The sequence below is a fragment of the Sceloporus occidentalis genome, unplaced genomic scaffold (genome assembly GCF_023333645.1).
Source record: "Sceloporus occidentalis isolate IW3139 unplaced genomic scaffold, rSceOcc1.0.p SCAF_130, whole genome shotgun sequence".
Lineage (NCBI taxonomy): Eukaryota > Metazoa > Chordata > Lepidosauria > Squamata > Phrynosomatidae > Sceloporus > Sceloporus occidentalis.
The window spans coordinates 1,396,476-1,415,970 of record NW_028317110.1 but is presented as its reverse complement, the minus strand read 5'-3'; the positions used below and the strand labels follow the sequence as shown (position 1 = coordinate 1,415,970).

Here is a 19,495-nt window from a genome sequence, read left to right as displayed (position 1 = left end):
TGCAAAAGCAAGAGGTGGAATGTTATGGACATGAAAAATGAGGTACATTTGTTGGTGCTATTTGTGCTTTTGCGCCCATACCTCCCTAAGTTATAAACTCTGAGATTCCCCATTTAGTAGATATTCCCTGGGTAAGTGGCAGTCTCCAGCACTGGAAGGGTTAATTTCAAACAAAAGAAGTGGCCTTTACTGTCCCGGAAACCGGTAGTGACCAGTTCTATCTGGTCACTACTGTAAGCATGGCCAAAACCAGTTTTCCTAGTTTTTTAGGGAATGCTTGTTCGGAGGCAGGGAATGGGAGGAGAGTAGGGGGAGAATGGGCAAGGCAAAAGGGGATTTTAATCCCATGCCTTAAGTGGAAAAGAGGAATTGCATCTTGGAGAGGAGGGAGAGAGGAAGACCCATATTAGAGCTGCAGGAAGTATAAAAGGCTTTTCCCTCCTGTTTCTCACGTGTTCCAGCATCATCACCGTAAAATAACCTGGGATTGGATAAGTATTAAAATCGTATCGATTTTCATATTTTTATACTTTAATTTTAAATCACTTGGGTAGATCCATGCTAGTCTGCTAAACATAGCGCATGTACTACGGTATTGATGTTTGTAGGTATGTTTTTTAACATTTCTTATTAAACATTATTAACTGTGTCGGTTCCCGAGTGATTGTTAAATTGTGATCAACTGCTAGTACAAGACATTTGCTGCCAAAATACCTGGTACATCTTATATTATAGTTGTACAAAACTTATCAGTGTTTCGAAAGTTTACAAAAGTATTTGGGTACTATTAACTTAGCTTGTGCCTTCTGCCTGAGTTTCACGTGCTCGGCAGCCATTTTGTGACTTTGAACAAAAGAGCACATGGTCGGTGGCCATCTTTGTTTGCACCAAATATTGCACAGTTTCATCTCCAACCACAACAAAGTAGTGTGTTCGATGCTGAAAACCTGCACTTTTTTACCAACTTGTATGCATTAACATGCACAACACTGCTGCTTTATAGCTTTCAGCAGTCAGACATTAGGTAAAGCAGAAAGTCAATAACATAGTTTGTTTCATTACTATCTTATGAAAAAAGCTGGGTTCTTTGAGCAAATTGGGTAGCGGGCTTCCTTTCCATTGTGTTATTGCTGAGCTAACATATTTAACTTGCTATTGCTGTATTCTATGTGGTCAGGGCTTAATTACATAGATTTTACATGATATAAGAATATAGGACATCAAGAGTTTCTGGTCTTATTTATTTATTGACTTCAATAAAAAATAATCAAGATTGTCATGGTACCACCCTGGGAATAGATTTCATTCAAAGTGCTAGCTCTCAGGTTTCCATATAGACCCCTAGTAAAGCACCCACACTGTGCATCCTGTAGAAAACCGATAGAGGCAACCCAAAATTGAGGATGGAAAACCAGGCAGAAAATCCATAGAACTGCTTCTCCAACCCATTTGTATACTGCGGATGATTTCCAAAAGCTGACATGATCCAAAACTACAAGAGAGAGTGAAATGTTTATTTAATATTAATAAAATATGTTTTCTTGTTGTGAACCCTTCTGTCTCCTATCAGGACTTTTGCAAAGGCATAATGTGAGTTATTACTTGACTATGTTTGGTAACATGAAAATCTGTTTTTTGCTTCAAAAATACATAGATTGCATCTGCTATATATTATTAATATGCCCTTAAAATTGTAAACCTAGCTAAAGTTTAGAGAAGGACAAAAACTGAATAGACTGTTCAATTATATAAGACATACAGTATTTTAAGACAACTAATTTTAGAGACCTAAATGAATTGACATAAATTAATGTTCATATATGTTCTTATGACTCTGGAACATTGTAGGAGAAATTGGGAAAACAACACATTTTTGTTTCTGGGTAAATCAAATGCAGCTTAATACTGTTTGTTTGTCAGTGGCACAGTGGTTAAGCTTGCTGCGGTAAAGATTAATCTTGATAAAGTTTTATTGCAAAGTAGTTCATTTAGACCAACAGCTGACTCACCATGACATTACATAAGACGAGGAAAACAGCAATCTCCTTGACAGCTCTTCGGCTGACACTCAAACGACCAACACTTTGTAAATAAGCAAGGGACACTCTGCGCATTTCCAATAGAGACATCCTGCGAGGAGGTTCTATTTCATCTTCTGAATCATCATTTGGCATCATTTGATGGGCAGCTTCTCCATGTTGTCCTCTCAAACCTTCAATAATGAATATATTCTGGAATATGTGCTGCAGGATCATAAGGACAGAATATGCGAGGCTAAGACTGTTCATTAGGTTCCACAAATTAGTTGCCAGTAGGGCTACAATGGAAAAATATGATATGGAAAACTGACCCAGGGCAGCACCCAACAACAAGAAAATTTCAAGGCTTTGAGTGTAGTTCTTACTTGAACTGTTGCGTGTGTGGTCTCCTGAGTCTTTGTAATGTCGTTTAGGATGTTGCTGCTTTTTCCTGTGACTGAGCCCGGAACCTCTCTGTTCCATTTCATGCTCCTCATCTACTCCAATTCTGTTTTCCTCTCTACCACCACCACAATCACTATTCACATTACAATCCTGTTGTTCTGGCTCCATTTCTGCCATTTCATTCATTTCAGCATTATCCTGTTCATGTTTTCCAACTTTTGTACCTTGCCTATGCTCTTTGCTCTTTTCTTGCCCTTGTCGGATTTCCTTAAATTTCTCTCTTGTGCCATCCAGTTTGTCATCATGTTTGTGTTGGTTGAAGTGACCTCTGATGTCCTTCTCCCCAAGACTGTGGGTAAGTATCCCTATAGCACAACAAATTATCATGACAGCTAGTAGGGTGATGTTGTATATGTAATAGAGTAGAAAGGATGCTTGGGCTACTGTCCCAGTTGAGGCCTGAACTTGATATTGGATGAAGACACATATTCCTATGACCAAAGAAGCACCCCCCAAAAGTGGACCATACACCACCCCTCTCAGACGGAATTCAGATTTGGGTGACCCAGAAAAAGGATGATCAATTCTTCCAACATTCTTCCACATGATGAAGAGCATAGAAGCACAAATAAGACTGTACTCAGAATTGAAAGGATACAGGGTCACATATCCCTGCTGGAAAGTCCAGCACAAGGAAAATTCTGGACATGAGCAAGTAATATTGACATCTGAAGAGAAGAATGGGAAACTGTCAGACTTGTGAAAATGTTTTGTGCTTTTTGAATTCCTAATTAACTATGTTCATTCACAGTGATTAGAAGAAATATGGATGTTGTGAGCTGCTTAATTAATTGTAATATGATACAAAGATCTGGCACTTGTGTGGTACAGTTGTAAAAATTTCAAAAGCAGGCCAAAAAACCTTATAGACAGATAAATAAAATCTATGCATGAGTGAGTGTGAAAGTTCTAATACATAAAGGATAGGTTTAGAGATTGCGTCACCATGTATTTCCAATATGCAACATTCTAAATGCATGAACCCACCTAATGTGCTATTTAATTGTAAGTCTTCTTGTTCTCGATGCACAGAGTCATTAACTACTGCTAAAAACCAAAGCAACAGATTGGTGGCCAATGTCAGCATGATCCCACATCTAGAAATAAAGAAAAAAATGTACTAAATTAAGAAATAGTGAACATTTTCTGCCAGTCTGTATCATGGTGCTCTAGGGTTGATCTCCTTTATATAAATTTCCATTTCTTTTTACTATGTACTGCATTCTTAGTTGAGAAGTGCATAGGATCTCCTATCCTATACGTGTACCAACAGTTTTACCAGAAAGAAAGAAATGGGTGAAAATAAAAATGCAAAATGTGAAATGGTCAACTGGTTCATGACAGCACCCAAGAACAACCTTCCAAGGCTTTTAGGCGAGTTCTTTCTTGATCTGTCTAAGTTTTCCTTGTGGCCTAGTGGCTTGCTGCCTCACAATACTATATTTACATTTCTACAACTCCAGTTTATCAACTTCTCCAATATACAATTAAGCTATATAATATTGACTGTTCATGCAATTTCCTTTATACGTGCTTCATTCATCTCACCTAGTTGCATTGTGCTGCATCTGAATACAGTCTTTGCAGGAAATCCACAGCAGAGATGTCTGTAAGAAACAGTATATGTAATTATATGCTGACCATAGCTTATCTACGTATTTGTTTACCTACTTATTGGTTTATCTATGTTATTCTTGCACTCTTTAATTTTAGAAAAGAGGAGACAAGGGGGTCTATTCACTAACGTTTCATTTAGCATGAGAACAGCCTCAAGATGAACATTTTAACTTAATTGAATTAGCTAATTAACTTAAGGTTTTTTTACCTGGAGGAAACACACCAGTGTCATTTGCAAGTAAATACCTTGGTGGCTTGTACGACTACCCTGTGTGAGCAAGGATGTATACGTGTGTGTATGAGTATGGATCTGTACTTGTGTGTGTATGTGTGAGAATGGATGTGTACTTTGTGTGTGAGTATGGATGCGTACGTGTGTAAATTGTGTTAGTGTGTTTACATATGTTGTATTTTGGAATGGGGGCAAGGGGCAAAGAAGGCACAGACCAGTTGTTGAAGTTGGGGGGGCCCGGACCAATTTTCTTACCAGGGTCAGGTGGTTTCTAGTTACCCCCCTGGTTTTAAATAATACATTCCAACCAAAGGTTACAGATTTGGAATACAACTACTGTGAAATTTATGAGGGTAAGGACCATAGCCTTGCGCCTCCAGGTTGCCCAGACCACATGGGAACAAGCGGGAAAAAATTTTGGGACCTCATCACCTGCTTGGCTTTTGCAGTTGCATTTAGCTTGGACACACAAGCGAATCCTGAGCTGGGGCGAATCTCCTAAGTGACATCTCTAAGTGAGGAGTTACAAGCAAAGAAGGAGTTAAAAAGCAAGAAGGAGGGTAAAGTATAAATCCTTGTGATTCCATATATTTATATATATATATTGCACCTTACTGTCTGTTTTTGCCAGTTATTTGAGCTATCCCCATTGCCAAGATGTCCTCCATGTTTGACAATGCGGTCAGGTGTACATCTTGCTCAATGTATGCAATCCTTGATCAGCGCTTCGAGGGTGCATATTGCTGTGCGAGATGTGTGCGGGTTGCTCATTTGGAAGCACAAATCCTGAGTCTAGAGGAGCAACTGGCAACACTGAGATCTATTGACAACTTGGAGAGGAGTCTGCTGCTCACTGAGCAAGCTCTCTCGGGGGTAGAGGTGGGGGAGGATAGCGGGATGGAGGTACAGGACAGTCGGGCAGCTAGCTGGGTTACAGTTAGAAGGCGGGGTAGGGGGAAAAGCGCCAGGGAGGCTAGTCCTGATCTAGCACACCCCAACAAGTTTGCCCGGTTGGCAGAAGAGGGGGATGTTAGTTCAGAGTTAGCAGTACTGCAGCAAGTCACTGCCTCTGACCACCAGAGGGGTGTCTGCTCCAGTAAGGAGGGAAGGAGGAGCGCAGGGCAGGCCAGACAGGTGCTGGTAGTGGGGGACTCAATTATTAGGGGGACAGACAGGGCGATCTGTCACAAAGACCGGGATCGCCGAACAGTGTGTTGTCTGCCTGGCGCTCGCGTTCGGCACATCGCGGATCGGGTTGACAGATTACTGGGGGGGGGCTGGAGAAGACCCAGCAGTCATGGTGCACATTGGCACCAATGACAAAGTGAGAGGTAGGCGGAGTGTCCTTAAAAATGATTTCAGGGACTTAGGTAGCAAGCTTAAGGCAAGGACCTCCAAGGTAGTATTTTCTGAAATATTACCTGTACCACGTGCCACACCAGAGAGCAGGCCCAGACTGGGACAAAAAATAGGCCCGGGCATTTAAGCCTGAGCAGCCCATATTTATTTATTTATTTATTGTTAAAGCCCACCCTTCATGTACCATCTTTGCATTTAACCATTCACACAAATCATTAACACATTCATTAATGCAGTCTCACAAATCATTCAAGCAATTCATCCACACATGAATTCATTAATTGTCATACGCATTCACACAATTCATCCACACATTTATTCATTCATTCTCATACGCATTCACACTACCCCCTCTCATCATCTTATCTGCCCCTTCTCACTATGTTCCCCCTTTTCACTATGTAACCCCCTTCCCCACGTCTCAATATGTACCGCCTCTATCTATCCCCTCTCCCCCTTTCTCACTACCTAACCCCCCTCTGCCCCTTCTCACTGCAGCCCCTTCCCTCACCCTATTTACCTTGTTGCCAGAGCAAGCAGCAACTGCGACCGCGCCTGTGGCAGGGCAGGATTGACTTAGGGGCTGATGGAGCTGCAGCTCCAGGCTCCTACCTTAAAATAGGCCCAGTCAGGACCGGACTGACTGGGCCTATATGGCCGCATTAAGGCAGAGCCCCTTAAGCCCGCCGCAACTGCAACCGGGTCCGCCACTCTAAGGCAGAGCCGGCCTTAGGTGTTCTGGCGCCCTGTGCGGACTACTCCTCTGGTGCCCCCCCATCCCAAAAAAAGAAAGGAATAAAAACTTGTAACAAAACTCCCCTTTCTCACTATCTATCCCCCTGTATCACTATCTACCACCTCTGCCTCTTCTCACTGTTATCATTATATACTGAGGCAGACATTGACGGTGGTACAGCATAATACTTATCACTATATACTGAGGCAGAAATTGACGGTGGTACAGCATAACACCTACCACTATATACTGAGGCAGACAATGACGGTGGTACAGCATAACACCTATCACTATATACTGAGGCACACATTGACAGTGGTACAGCGTAATCCCTATCACTATACATTGAGCCAGACATTGACAATAGTGCAGCATAACCCCAATCACTATATACTACGCCAAACATTGTTGTGGTGTAGGCCTACCACTTCATTGTCTGGCTTAGTAGTAGGGATGCACCGAAACGAATTCTGGACTGAAACCGAAAATGCAGCATTTACCTGTCCGAAACCGAATATGACCTCCCCACACCATAAAAAAAACCCTTTTATTTAAAGTAAGTAACACACCAAAATAGGACAAAACAATTAAAAAACAATATTATATGTATATATATATGATTGTTAACAGCAATCACATTCCTATCATGCCCAGGCATACCCAGATTCCAGGATGTACTCGCAGACTTGGCATGATAGGAGTATGATTGCCCTATCTACCCCTTCTCACTCCCTTCTGCCCCATCTACCCCTTCTCACTCCCTTCTCCCCTATCTACCCCATTTCCCCTATCTATCCCCTTTCCCCCGTCTCACGCCCTTCTCCCTATCTACCCCCTCCTAACTATCTACCCTCTCCCTCTTTGAAGTTCACTTACCTTTCAGGAGTCCTGCGGTGAGGGTGCAAGGCCTCTGCCTCCCAGCTCTGCCACTGTATGGAACAGTATAGAGTGATGGGAGTTATGATGTACTTTTAGAGCATAATTAGATCATGAAAAAGACATTGGAAATGGTACAGCATAACACCCATCACTCTCACACACTTACCAATCCACACATATATACCAATCCACACATATATACCAATCCACACCTATACCAATCCACACCTATATACCAATCCACACGTATATACCAATCCACACGTATATACCAATCCACACACATATACCAATCCACACGTATATACCAATCCACACGTATATACCAATCCACACGTATATACCAATCCACACGTATATACCAATCCACACATATATACCAATCCACACATACACCAATCCACACATATATACCAATCCACACATATATACCAATCCACACATATATACCAATCCACACATATATACTAATCCACTCTCACTGAATATTTTCCTACCTTTCCTCTTTTCTCCTTACAGCTCCTTTTCCTCCTCTTCGCTCCTCTTCTTCAGTTCTTCTGTCTTCTCTGTCTTCTTCCGGTTCAGAGGGCACGGACAGCGGTGGGCGCGGCTTCAGTGTTGTGCGCCGGGATCTAACAACAAACCCCGGCGCACAACAGCTGTTGCCGCGCGGATCACAAGGGAGCGGTATCGGAGGTCTTTAGCAGACCTCCGGCTCCCTTGAGTGATTTTAAGCCGGGTTGAACCCGGCTTAAAATCACTCAAGGGAACCGGAGGTCTGTTAAAGACCTCCGATACCGCTCCCTTGCGAGCCTGCTCCTCCAGCGGCGGACATTACTGTCCGTCTCTGGAGGGGTGCCGGGTGCCGCAAGTTGGCACCCCCTGATGAGCGGCACCCGGTGCGGACCGCCCCCTAGAGTGTGACGCCCTGTGCGGTCGCACACCCCAAAGGCCGGTCCTGCTCTAAGGGGCCTGCTCATCAGCCCCTAAGCGCATTGACTTAGGGGCTGATGGAGCTGCAGCTCCAGGCCCCTACCCTACCTACGGCCGCATTAACGCAGGGCATAAGGGGCACCTGCCCCTTAAGCCCGCCGCAACTGCGACCGGGTCCGCCACTCTAAGGGGCCGGGAAGTCCCCACCAAGGCCGGCCTTACGGGTCTGCGGCCGCACAGGGTTTAAATTAAAACATCGGGGGTTTTTTTCAACTTTATTTAACATCCTCCATGTTAAATAAAGTTAAAAAAAACTTTATTTAACATGGAGGATGTTAAATAAAGTTAAAAACCCCCCGATGTTTTAATTTAAACCCTGTGCGGCCGCAGACCCGTAAGGCCGGCCTTGGTGGGGACTTCCCGGCCCCTTAGAGTGGCGGACCCGGTCGCAGTTGCGGCGGGCTTAAGGGGCAGGTGCCCCTTATGCCCTGCGTTAATGCGGCCGTAGGTAGGGTAGGGGCCTGGAGCTGCAGCTCCATCAGCCCCTAAGTCAATGCGGCCCTGCCGTGGCCCGGCCCACCGGGCAAACGCCCGGTGTGCCCGATGGCCAGTCCGGGCCTGCCAGAGAGGCAGCGGGAGATTAGGGAGCCAAACAAGTGGCTCAGAAGCTGGTGTAGGAAGGAGGGGTTTGGGTTCATGGAGAACTGGGCCGACTTCTCTGTCGGATACAGGCTCTACGGTAGGGACGGGCTGCACCTCAATGGGGAGGGTGCAGCTGTGCTCGGGGAGAAGATGGCCAGAAGGGTGGAGGAGTGTTTAAACTAGGTAAAGGGGGGAGGGAAACTACAATATAGAAGGGGAAGATAGTGTAGATAGAAAGCTGGGGCTTATAAATGTACCTGGGGGTGGAGCGGAGGGAGGGGTTAGAATAGTCAATAGGGATAGGCTTCATAGGGAAAAAAACCATACACCTCTAAATTGTATGCTTACTAATGCCAGAAGTCTGACCAATAAAACTGACGAACTGGAGTTAATAATGTCTGAAGAAAACTATGACATAGTGGGTATAACAGAGACATGGTTGGATGATAGCTATGACTGGGCGGTTAACATACAGGGTTATAGTCTATTCAGGAAGGATCGAAAAAAACGAAAAGGGGGAGGAGTTTGCCTTTATGTAAAGTCCAGCCTAAAGGCCACACTGCGGGAGAATATATGTGAGGGAAATGATAATGTGGAGTCATTATGGGTAGAAATATATGGAAAGAAAAATAATAAAATACTGATCGGGGTTTGCTATAAGCCACCAAATATAATGGAAGCAGCAGAAGATCAATTATTAAAGCAAATAAACAAGGCAGCAAATCACAATGAGGTGGTTATTATGGGGGACTTTAACTATCCCGACATAAACTGGGAAACAGAGACCTGTGAATCTCATAAAGGAAACCGGTTTCTGACTATAAGTAAGGATAATTATCTGTCCCAAATGGTACAGGACCCGACCAGAGGGGGCGCCCTACTGGACTTAATATTAACCAACAGACCTGACAGAGTAACTAATGTGCAGGTCAGGGGGCATCTAGGAAATAGTGATCACAATATGATACATTATAACTTGTCCTTCAATAAGGGAACTCTTAGAGGAGCCACAAGAACCATGAACTTTAGGAAGGCAAAGTTTGATCAACTAAGAGAAGCCCTTAACACTGTAAATTGGGAAAATGTCCTCAAAAACAAGAGTACAGACACTCAATGGGAGATTTTTAAGGATATCTTAAATTCTCACTGTGAAAGGTACATACCGTATGGGAATAAAAGAGTCAGGAACAAGAGAAAACCAATGTGGATAAATAAAAATGTAAAGGGGGTAATAAATGGCAAAAAAAAGGCATTTAAGCTACTAAAACAGGAAGGCAGTGAGGAAGCACTAAAAAGCTATCGGGAAAAAAATAAAATATGTAAAAATCAGATAAAAGCAGCAAAAGTGGAGACAGAAAGACTCATTGCCAAAGAGAGTAAGACAAACCCCAAAATGTTCTTTAACTATATAAATAGTAAAAAGGTTAAAAATGAAAGCGTTGGCCCCTTAAAAAGTAATGAGGGAGAAGTTATAGACGGGGATCAGGAAAAAGCTAATCTATTAAATATATTCTTCTCTGCTGTATTCACAGAGGAAAATGAAATGCCAGGTAATATACAGCAGGATGAGATAACTGCCCCAGTACATGTCGCCTGTCTAACCCAGGAAGAAGTGCAGTGCCGCCTAAAAAAAATCAAAATAGACAAATCACCAGGTCCAGATGGCATTCACCCCTGCGTTCTAAGGGAGTTAAGTAATGTAATAGACAGACCCCTATTTCTAATATTCAAGGACTCTATAGTGACAGGGTCTGTTCCCCAGGACTGGCGCATAGCAAATGTTGTGCCAATATTCAAAAAGGGGACAAAAAGTGACCCGGGGAATTATAGGCCTGTTAGTTTAACTTCTGTTGTGTGTAAACTGTTTGAGGGTTTCCTAAGAGATGCTATTTTGGAGTATCTCAATGAAAATAAGTGTATGACTCCATATCAGCATGGGTTTACAAGGGATCGGTCCTGTCAAACTAACCTGATCAGCTTTTATGAGGAGGTGAGCTCAAGACTGGATCGGGGTGAATCGCTGGATGTCGTATATTTTGATTTTTCCAAAGCATTTGATACGGTGCCACATAAAAGGCTGGTACATAAAATGAGAATGCTTGGGCTGGGGGAGAATGTGTGTATGTGGGTAAGTAACTGGCTCAGTGATAGGAAACAGAGGGTGGTTATTAATAGTACATACTCTGAGTGGGTTACTGTTGCTAGTGGGGTACCACAGGGGTCAGTTTTGGGTCCTATTCTTTTTAATATATTTATTAATGACCTTGTAGAGGGATTGTATAGTAAAGTATCAATCTTTGCAGACGATACTAAGCTCTGTAACGTGGTTAACACAATAGAGGACAGTGCACGATTACAAATGGATCTGCATAGGTTGGAGGCTTGGGCTGGGATGTGGCAGATGAGGTTCAACACAGATAAATGTAAGGTTATGCACATGGGGAAGAAAAATCCAGGCTGGGAATATGTATTAAATGGGAAAACACTGGGGACGACTGACATGGAAAAGGACTTAGGAGTTTTAGTTAACAGTAAATTTATCTGGAGCGACCAGTGTCAGGCAGCTGCTGCTAAGGCAAATAAAATCATGGGGTGCATCAAAAGGGGCATAGATGCCCACGACAAGGAAATAATTCTACCACTGTACAAGTCACTAGTCAGACCACACATGGAATACTGTGTACAGTACTGGGCACCAGTGTACAAGAAAGATATAGTGGAGCTGGAGAGGGTTCAAAGACGGGCAACCAGAGTAATAAGGGGAATGGGAGGACTACAGTACCCAGAAAGATTATCAGAATTAGGGTTATTTAGTTTGGAAAAAAGACGGCTTAGGGGGGATTTAATAACTATGTATAAATATATAAGGGGACAGTACAGAGATCACTCCCAGGACCTATTTATACCCAGGACTGTATCTATAACAAGGGGACATCCTCTACGGTTGGAGGAAAGAAGGTTTGTACACCAGCACAGACGGGGGTTCTTTACAGTAAGAGCGGTGAGATTATGGAACTCTCTGCCAGAGGAAGTGGTTATGGTAAACTCAATAAAAGAGTTCAAAAGGAGCCTGGACGTGTTTCTTGAAAGCAATAATATTACAAGTTATGGATATTAGATTAATAGGGACAGAACGTTGATCCAGGGATTTATTCTGATTGCCATATTTGGAGTCGGGAAGGAATTTTCCCCCTGGTATGGGGCAATTGGCATCTGCTTCATAAGGGTTTTTTGCCTTCCTCTGGATCAACACAGTAGGGACACAATATGTATATAGGTTGAACTTGATGGACTTTGGTCTTTTTTCAACCTTATGAACTATGTTACTATGTTACCGCTTACTTTAACAAAGGGCATCATCTTTACATTGATAATTTTTATACTAGTGTTCCTTTGTTTAAATTATTATTATTTTTGTCACCTGTAGGAGAGTAAGAAAAAATAGAAAAGACTTTCCCAAGGCACTTACAAACACTATCTAAGAAGAGGGAATCGGCAGCACTTGTAAGGCTGTTGGCAGTTAAGTATAGGGACAAAAAAAGATGTCTCTCTACTATCTATGAACCATGAAGACATAACACTGCCAGCCCACAGCAGAGCCAGGGTTGTAAGCGCAATTGGCTACCTGTTAATGTGACAGATGGTCTTCCAACCCAATTCCGCCAGGACAAGGACATGCTCATAAAACATGCGTGCACTGACAGTTCAGCTATACCATACATGAATAAAAGTTTTGGCACTGGTGACTCATTGTGCATGGTGTTTCTTCCTGATCTATATTGGGACGCATGGAACATATGAGCTCCCAGTTATCATTCCTTCTTACAAATGCTGACACCCATATTATACAACGTGTTCAGCATTTCTGCTGGCTTGGGAAGAAAATAGGATATAATCGAAAAGGCAAAAAAAGATAAAGCATGTGAGTTGCATGTAGCAGTCTACAGTCTAAAACAGCCTTTCAGCAGAGATGAGGGGATTTCAACATGCATGTGATATGCACAAGGCTATCCAGAAGAGAAGACCAATGGTCAAATAAGACTTGAGGTGTTTAGAGAATGAGAACCATGGCAAACTAGGTGGGTTGAAAGTTTTTTTTTTATCTGGCATCAAATTCTATGGGGTGATATATAATGGAGTTGCAATTTTTGTTAAAGTGACAGAAATATGGTCTAGTGGCAGAATAACACAAAAATCAGACAGTATTAGCAGGTTAGGAACATGTGCTAAAACTGATGTATAGGTGTAAAAAGCACTATAATTTTTGGACGCAAAAGACTGACAAGTTTCACTTGACCCAACAATGATCCAAAAATATACTGGCAGCATAGGCAGTGCCCATGTGTTATGCATCCCTCCACAATGTTTTTATGTTTGCTGGACAATTTTTACATCTTCATAGTGTGGGTGTCATTAAAATCATCAGCAATATGTGATAACTGAAAATTACCAAATGTGCTAGAAATATCCCCATACTGAAAACTATTAGTGTTTGACCGTGAGTTTCAGGGTTTGCACTTCAACTTTAGGTACCCAGAGTGAAACTGCTTATACCACTTCTCACATGCAAACTTTATTTTAGGCGCAACATGCAATTTACCCTTCTTATAAGAGGCAGGAAGGACGTGCTTTCACGATAAGAAGGCCATGCATCCACAGAGTTTTTGGTATGATAATGTGAGAGTTTGTAAAATTCTGTTTTCACGTAGTTTTGTTTATAAATAATTAAATGACGTGTATGGTATGTAAACGATTATGATGGCTAGAGGAGGCGTGATTGGAGTGGGACTGCTGTGCCCTACAGGGTAAGAGTTGGCCCAGGATTAGCATTGGTTGCATCCTATTGATCCTTCCTCCTCACTGGGAGGGGGGGGGCAATTCGCCGGTGAGCCACCTTATACCCACCACAAAGGTTTGCCATAATTTTAGACTTATGTTTATTCCAAAGCCTAATTTAAATTGTTATCCACTTTTTAATCACCTTCTTACCGTTCTACTATGTATAAACGACCTGGCGTTGTACACAATTAACTACCGTATTTCCCCAAGTATAAGACGCTCCCATGTATAAGAAGCATCTTAATTTTGGGGCCCGAAATTTGAAAAAAAATATATTACATAAAGTTATTGAACTGGCTGCCTGGGCATGATATGAGTGTGAGTTAGCTGCTAGCAATTGTTAGCAATTACACTCCTATCATGCTCAAGCAGCCAGTACATGCACATCACTTTCAGCCTCCCTGTGCCCCCTACACACGCATCCATGCTATCGTACACACACACATATATTCATTCATTTACTCCCCACCCTTACTTGAACTGCAGATCTTCTGGTGCGGCTCGCAGACACCTCCCCCGGGTTAGCCCCCCATATTAAGAATTTTTACAAAAGATCATTTGTTAGATCAGGTTTGATCAACAGTTTTTTCCATTAGATCTACTCTAAAATGGGCAATATTAACACTCTTTTTCAGGGGGCTAACCCGTAGCCAGCCCCCCTCAACAAAAACTTCAACAAAATGTTACTGACTATGATAGCTCTACGTTAGATCAGGTTTGATCAGACAAAATTTTTGTTAGATCTAGTATAATTACTGAGATATTGCATATTTAATGCAAATATGCTGGCCCCCTTAACTGAAATTTGTAATTTTTTTTATGGATTTTGGTAGATGTTCGTTAGATCCGGTTAGATCAACTGTTTTTTTCGTTAGATCTATCACGCAGGAGGCGGTATTCACAATCCTATTTTGTGTGCGGGGGATGGTAATACATACGGGTTGGCCCCCCTCAACTGAAATGTGGAGATTTTTTTATGGATTTTGGCCAGGGTAGGAGACTGAGTGCAGGGCAGGGTGGGGGTGGGGATGCAGGGCAGGGTGTGAGTGTGGGGGCAGGGCAGGAGACTGGGTGCAGGGCAGAGTGGGGGGTGGGGGTGCAGGGCAGAGTTGGAGACTGGGTGCAGGGCAGAGTGTGAGTGTGGGTGCAGAGCAGAGTGGGTGCAGGGTGTGAGTGTGGGGGCAGGGCAGAATGTGGGGGCAGGGCTGGGTGCAGGGCAGAGTTGGAGACTGGGTGCAGGGGCACAGTGCAAAGTGCCAGGGCTGGGTGCAAAGTGCCAGGGCTGGGTGCAAAGTTCTGGGTGCAAAGTGCCAGGGCTGGGTGCAAAGTGCTGGGTGCAAAGTGCCAGGGCTGGGTGCAAAGTGCCGGGTGCAAAGTGCTGGGTGCAAAGTGCCAGGGCTGGGTGCAAAGTGCCAGGGCTGGGTGCAAAGTGCTGGGTGCAAAGTTCTGGGTGCAAAGTGCCAGGGCTGGGTGCAAAGTGCTGGGTGCAAAGTTCTGGGTGCAAAGTGCCAGGGCTGGGGCAAAGTGCCAGGGCTGGGGCAAAGTGCCGGGTGCAAAGTGCCGGGTGCAAAGTGCCAGGGGTGGGGCAAAGTGCTGGGTGCAAAGTGCCAAGGCCGGGTGCAAAGTGCCGGGTGCAAAGTGCTGGGTGCAAAGTTTCTTGAACAGTAATAGTCCACCTCTTTTCAGAATGTTTGGGGTTATTTTGTTTCATAAATATTGTGTTTGGGTTTTTGTACTTTGAAAATATTGTTTTTTTATTACATCATAACAAAATAAGAATGTTAATGTAAATTTTAAGTTGTTTTTTAACATCCAGTTCATTAAATTATTTTAAATAAACAAAAAATTTGCATATTGTTTTTTTTTATCCGATTAATCGATTAATCGAAAAAATAATCGGCCAACTAATCGATTATTAAAATAATCGTTAGTTGCAGCCCTATTTTATATTGCACAGTGGGTACTTGCCGTTTCTGACACTATAGATGATGAGACAGCGCTGGTACTCTAAGGGCAATGGCCCCCAAAAGGATGTAAGTGTGCTGCTGGCTGGGTATAAACAAGCACACATTCGTTTTTAATACTCAGGGCAGCATGCGACTAAGCATTTCCACAGACTGCAGCACACAATCTGCCTCTGGAGTATCAGAACGTGTGAGTATGGAGCTCTGTGTTCCAGAGGACCACCATTTGCCCAATGTGCCAGTTTGGGGTCGAACAGCAGAGGTGTGTCCAGGGTATAATTAGCCCTGATTTAACTATAATATGTATGTTATCTGGATGTTACCTGAACGCTTATGAAGAGAATTTCTGTGCAGGAGAAGAGGATTCCAAATGGTGATTTACATGGCAGCAAAACAACATCATATCCAATCTTAAAAATGGACAGAAGAACACTGCATACTCCAAAAAGGGAGAGTGAAGCTGTAAAAAAAGTTTCAATAGAGCACAAAGTAAGTGTGGAAATAAGACAAATGTACAGGGTGATTATGACGAATCCTTCCATGCAGCTACAAGGTAAAAATGTTTAAAAGAGACCCTGAGCTATCATTTGTGTTAAGTAGTGATGTCCGGATCATGAACGAATCGTTCATTTGATCCGGTTCTTTTTAGTGATCCGGATGAATCGGTTCACTAGACTGAACGATTCATTTATAGCGGTTCAGTCTGTGAATCATGCAGCTGTAACCTGATCCTAGAGCTGTGAGTCATCTGCAGAGCACTCAGACACAGACTCTGGGGTCAGGTTACAGCTCATTAATTCACACAGGAACGATGACTCATAGAGTCAGAGAGTCGTTCAAAGAGTCGAATGATCCGAAGAGTCGAATGATCCGAAGAGTCGAATGATCCGAAGAGTCGAATGATTCGAATCTTACAGGGATCCGGATCTTACAAGGATCCGAATCTTACAGAGATTCAAATCATTCAGAGAATATTACTGATACCATACTTTTCTAAATAAATACATTAATAATGTTCACACTGGCCCCAGGATTTAGATTCCCCTGAGTTTGCCCCCCTTTACCTATAACTGCACCTACAGTTAACTTTATTAAATTAATTAAATTAACCCTCAGTCATCAGCATAAAATTAACCCTTATACCCCATCAACCATAACTGCCCCTGAAATTAACCGTAAAGATCCCATTAACCATAACGGCCCCTGAAATTAACCCTAAAGACCCCATTAACCATAACGGCCCCTGAAATTAACCCTAAATACTCCATTAACCATGACTGCCCCTAAATTAATTGCATGTACTCCAGATAAATTACCTAATAAATTGGTATGGTTGATGGGGTCTTTAGTGTTAATTTGGGGGCAGTTATGCTTAATTGGGTGTTTAGGGATAATTTAGGGGCAGCTATGCTTAATGGGGTCTTTAGTGTTAATTTAGGGGCAGTTATGCTTAATGAGGTGTTTAGGGTTAATTTGGGGGCAGTTATGCTTAATGGGGTCTTTAGTGTTAATTTAGGGGCAGTTATGCTTAATGAGGTGTTTAGGGTTAATTTGGGGGTAGTTATGCTTAATGGGGTCTTTAGTGTTAATTTAGGGGCAGTTATGCTTAATGAGGTGTTTAGGGTTAATTTGGGGGCAGTTATGCTTATTGGGGTCTTTAGTGTTAATTTAGGGGCATTTATGCTTAATGAGGTGTTTAGGGTTAATTTGGGGGCAGTTATGCTTAATGGGGTGTTTAGGGTGAATTTGGGGGCAGTTATGGTTAATGGGGTGTTAAGGGTTAATTTTAGGGGCAGTCATGGTTGATGGGGTGTTAAGGGTTAATTTTAGGGGCAGTCATGGTTGATGGGGTGTTTAGGGTTAATTTAATGGTGAGGGTTAATTTAATTAATTTAATAAAGTTAGCTTAAGGTGCAGTTGCAGGTAAAGGGGAATGTAAATCCTGGGGGCAGTGATTATTAATGTATTATTTATAACAGTATGGTGAGATTCTCTGAATGATTAGAATGCCAATGAAGGCAGAGAGTCGTTCAAAGATCCGGATCTTACAATGATCCGGATCTTACAATGATCCGGATCTTACAGTGATCCGGATCACTGTAAGATTCGGATCCCTGTAAGATCCGAATCTTTGAACGACTCTCTGCCTTCATTGACATCACTGGAGGCAGGGGGGAGGATTCATAATGAAAGGGGCGGGGCCAATCGTTAGTGTGCCTGCATGGAGTTACTGGAAAACAGTAACTCCGTGCAGGCACACTGAGTGATCCGAAGATCCGGATCATGAATCGGATCATTTCAGTGAACGAATCGAAATGATCCGATTCACTTTAATGATCCGAACTTCCCATCACTAGTGTTAAGTACATATGAGCAGGGCGGGTCTGTTCGTTTACCAATAGGACTAATAATAATCATACAGATTGAATGTTACATAGTTACATAGGTCTTTTTTCAACATTACGAACTAAGTCCATCAAGTTCAACCCTTCTACCTTCCTATTCTTGATCGAAAAGGCGACAAACAACCCATAATTAAGCTACTTCGAATTGTGCCATCAGGGGGAAAAAAATTCCTTCTTGACTCCAAGAGGCAATCGGATTTCTCCTTGGATCAAGAAGCTCCAAAATATTAATGTTATTTTGTTTATATCCCTGTATGTCATGCCTTTCTAAGTATCAAGACCCCTTTTGAAGGTATCTAATGTATTGGATAACACCACCTCCCTTGGAGGTATATATATATAATGTTATCATGTCCCCTCTGAGACGCCGTTTTTCTAGCGTATATAATTTTAACTTTTTTAGTCTCTCTTCATAATGTTGATACCTATCCTCATGATATACAAATAAGGTGAGATTATTATTAAGATTAAGTAAAGATTTGTTAAAGGATTTGGTAAAAGTTAAAGATTTGCTTTAAGGACAAAGACCACTTTATGACATCTCTGCAGTAAATACTAAACTCAGACACTCACTGTAAATACAAAAACTAAAAAAAGAGCTTTTTCCCTTTCTTCCAGTATCAAGTATTTTTGCATGCATTTTTTTTTAAGTTAATTTTTTTATAATTACACTAGGGGATAAGGTTAATGTTCATGTCTAGCCTTAAGGTGGCAGAGTTTATCACATATATGCTGCCTAAAGGAGACTGGAGTTTCCCCCCCAATGCTAATAATTATTGGGGACGCATCCTACAGGTTTGCATTGGGCCAATGATTTACTAAATTGTTCTCTATTTATTTGTGAAAAAATAATATAACTGACCTCGTAACCAATGTGACCCTGCGTGATGGTCTTGGTGCATTACCGCATGTGGTTTCTTCCGGGTACACAGGAGATGGTAGAGACCCCATGCCAAGGCGAGGAGCATAAGAACCGTGAGGAAGATATATGAATCCTCAGTAGGCACAGCACCCTCACTCAGGACCACACTGCTGATGAGTGCAGCACCTAAAAACACCACATTAATGGCTAAGAGTCCTGAGAAGAGTCGGCCAGACCCTTGGGCCCTTCGATGATGAGTCTCGGGAGAAAAACAGTATCGATGAAGCCAAGAATGCTCATATTTTATTGGTGGGCCTTCAGTAACCATAGTATGGCCTGACTCTTTGGTCACTGTGTCTAGAAGTGCAAAACAAAGCAGTGTTACGTATGTTCATTTTTAAAGTGCAGAATGTAAAACAAATCCTGACACAGACCAATTTATATTTGTGCAGAATGTGTAAACAATATCTTATTATTGTTCAGAACTGACTAAAATAACAACGTGTAGCATACATAAAAAAATATTGTATACTATAACTTGCAG

At 42.5% G+C, this 19,495-nt stretch overlaps 1 protein-coding gene across 1 annotated transcript; it reads right to left on the bottom strand.

Annotated features, from left to right (window-relative positions):
* Window positions 1-1,321: 1,321 nt before the first annotated feature.
* LOC149281561 (proton channel OTOP3-like) lies at window positions 1,322-19,279 on the bottom strand. The gene is made up of 6 exons (XM_089499140.1): window positions 18,952-19,279; window positions 16,008-16,144; window positions 4,032-4,090; window positions 3,471-3,580; window positions 2,010-3,151; window positions 1,322-1,492 (listed from the first exon to the last, which is right to left on the bottom strand). Exons 1-6 carry the CDS (start codon window positions 19,277-19,279, stop codon window positions 1,322-1,324), a joined length of 1,947 nt encoding a protein of 648 aa, XP_089355266.1.
* Between the last annotated feature and the right edge of the window lie 216 nt (window positions 19,280-19,495).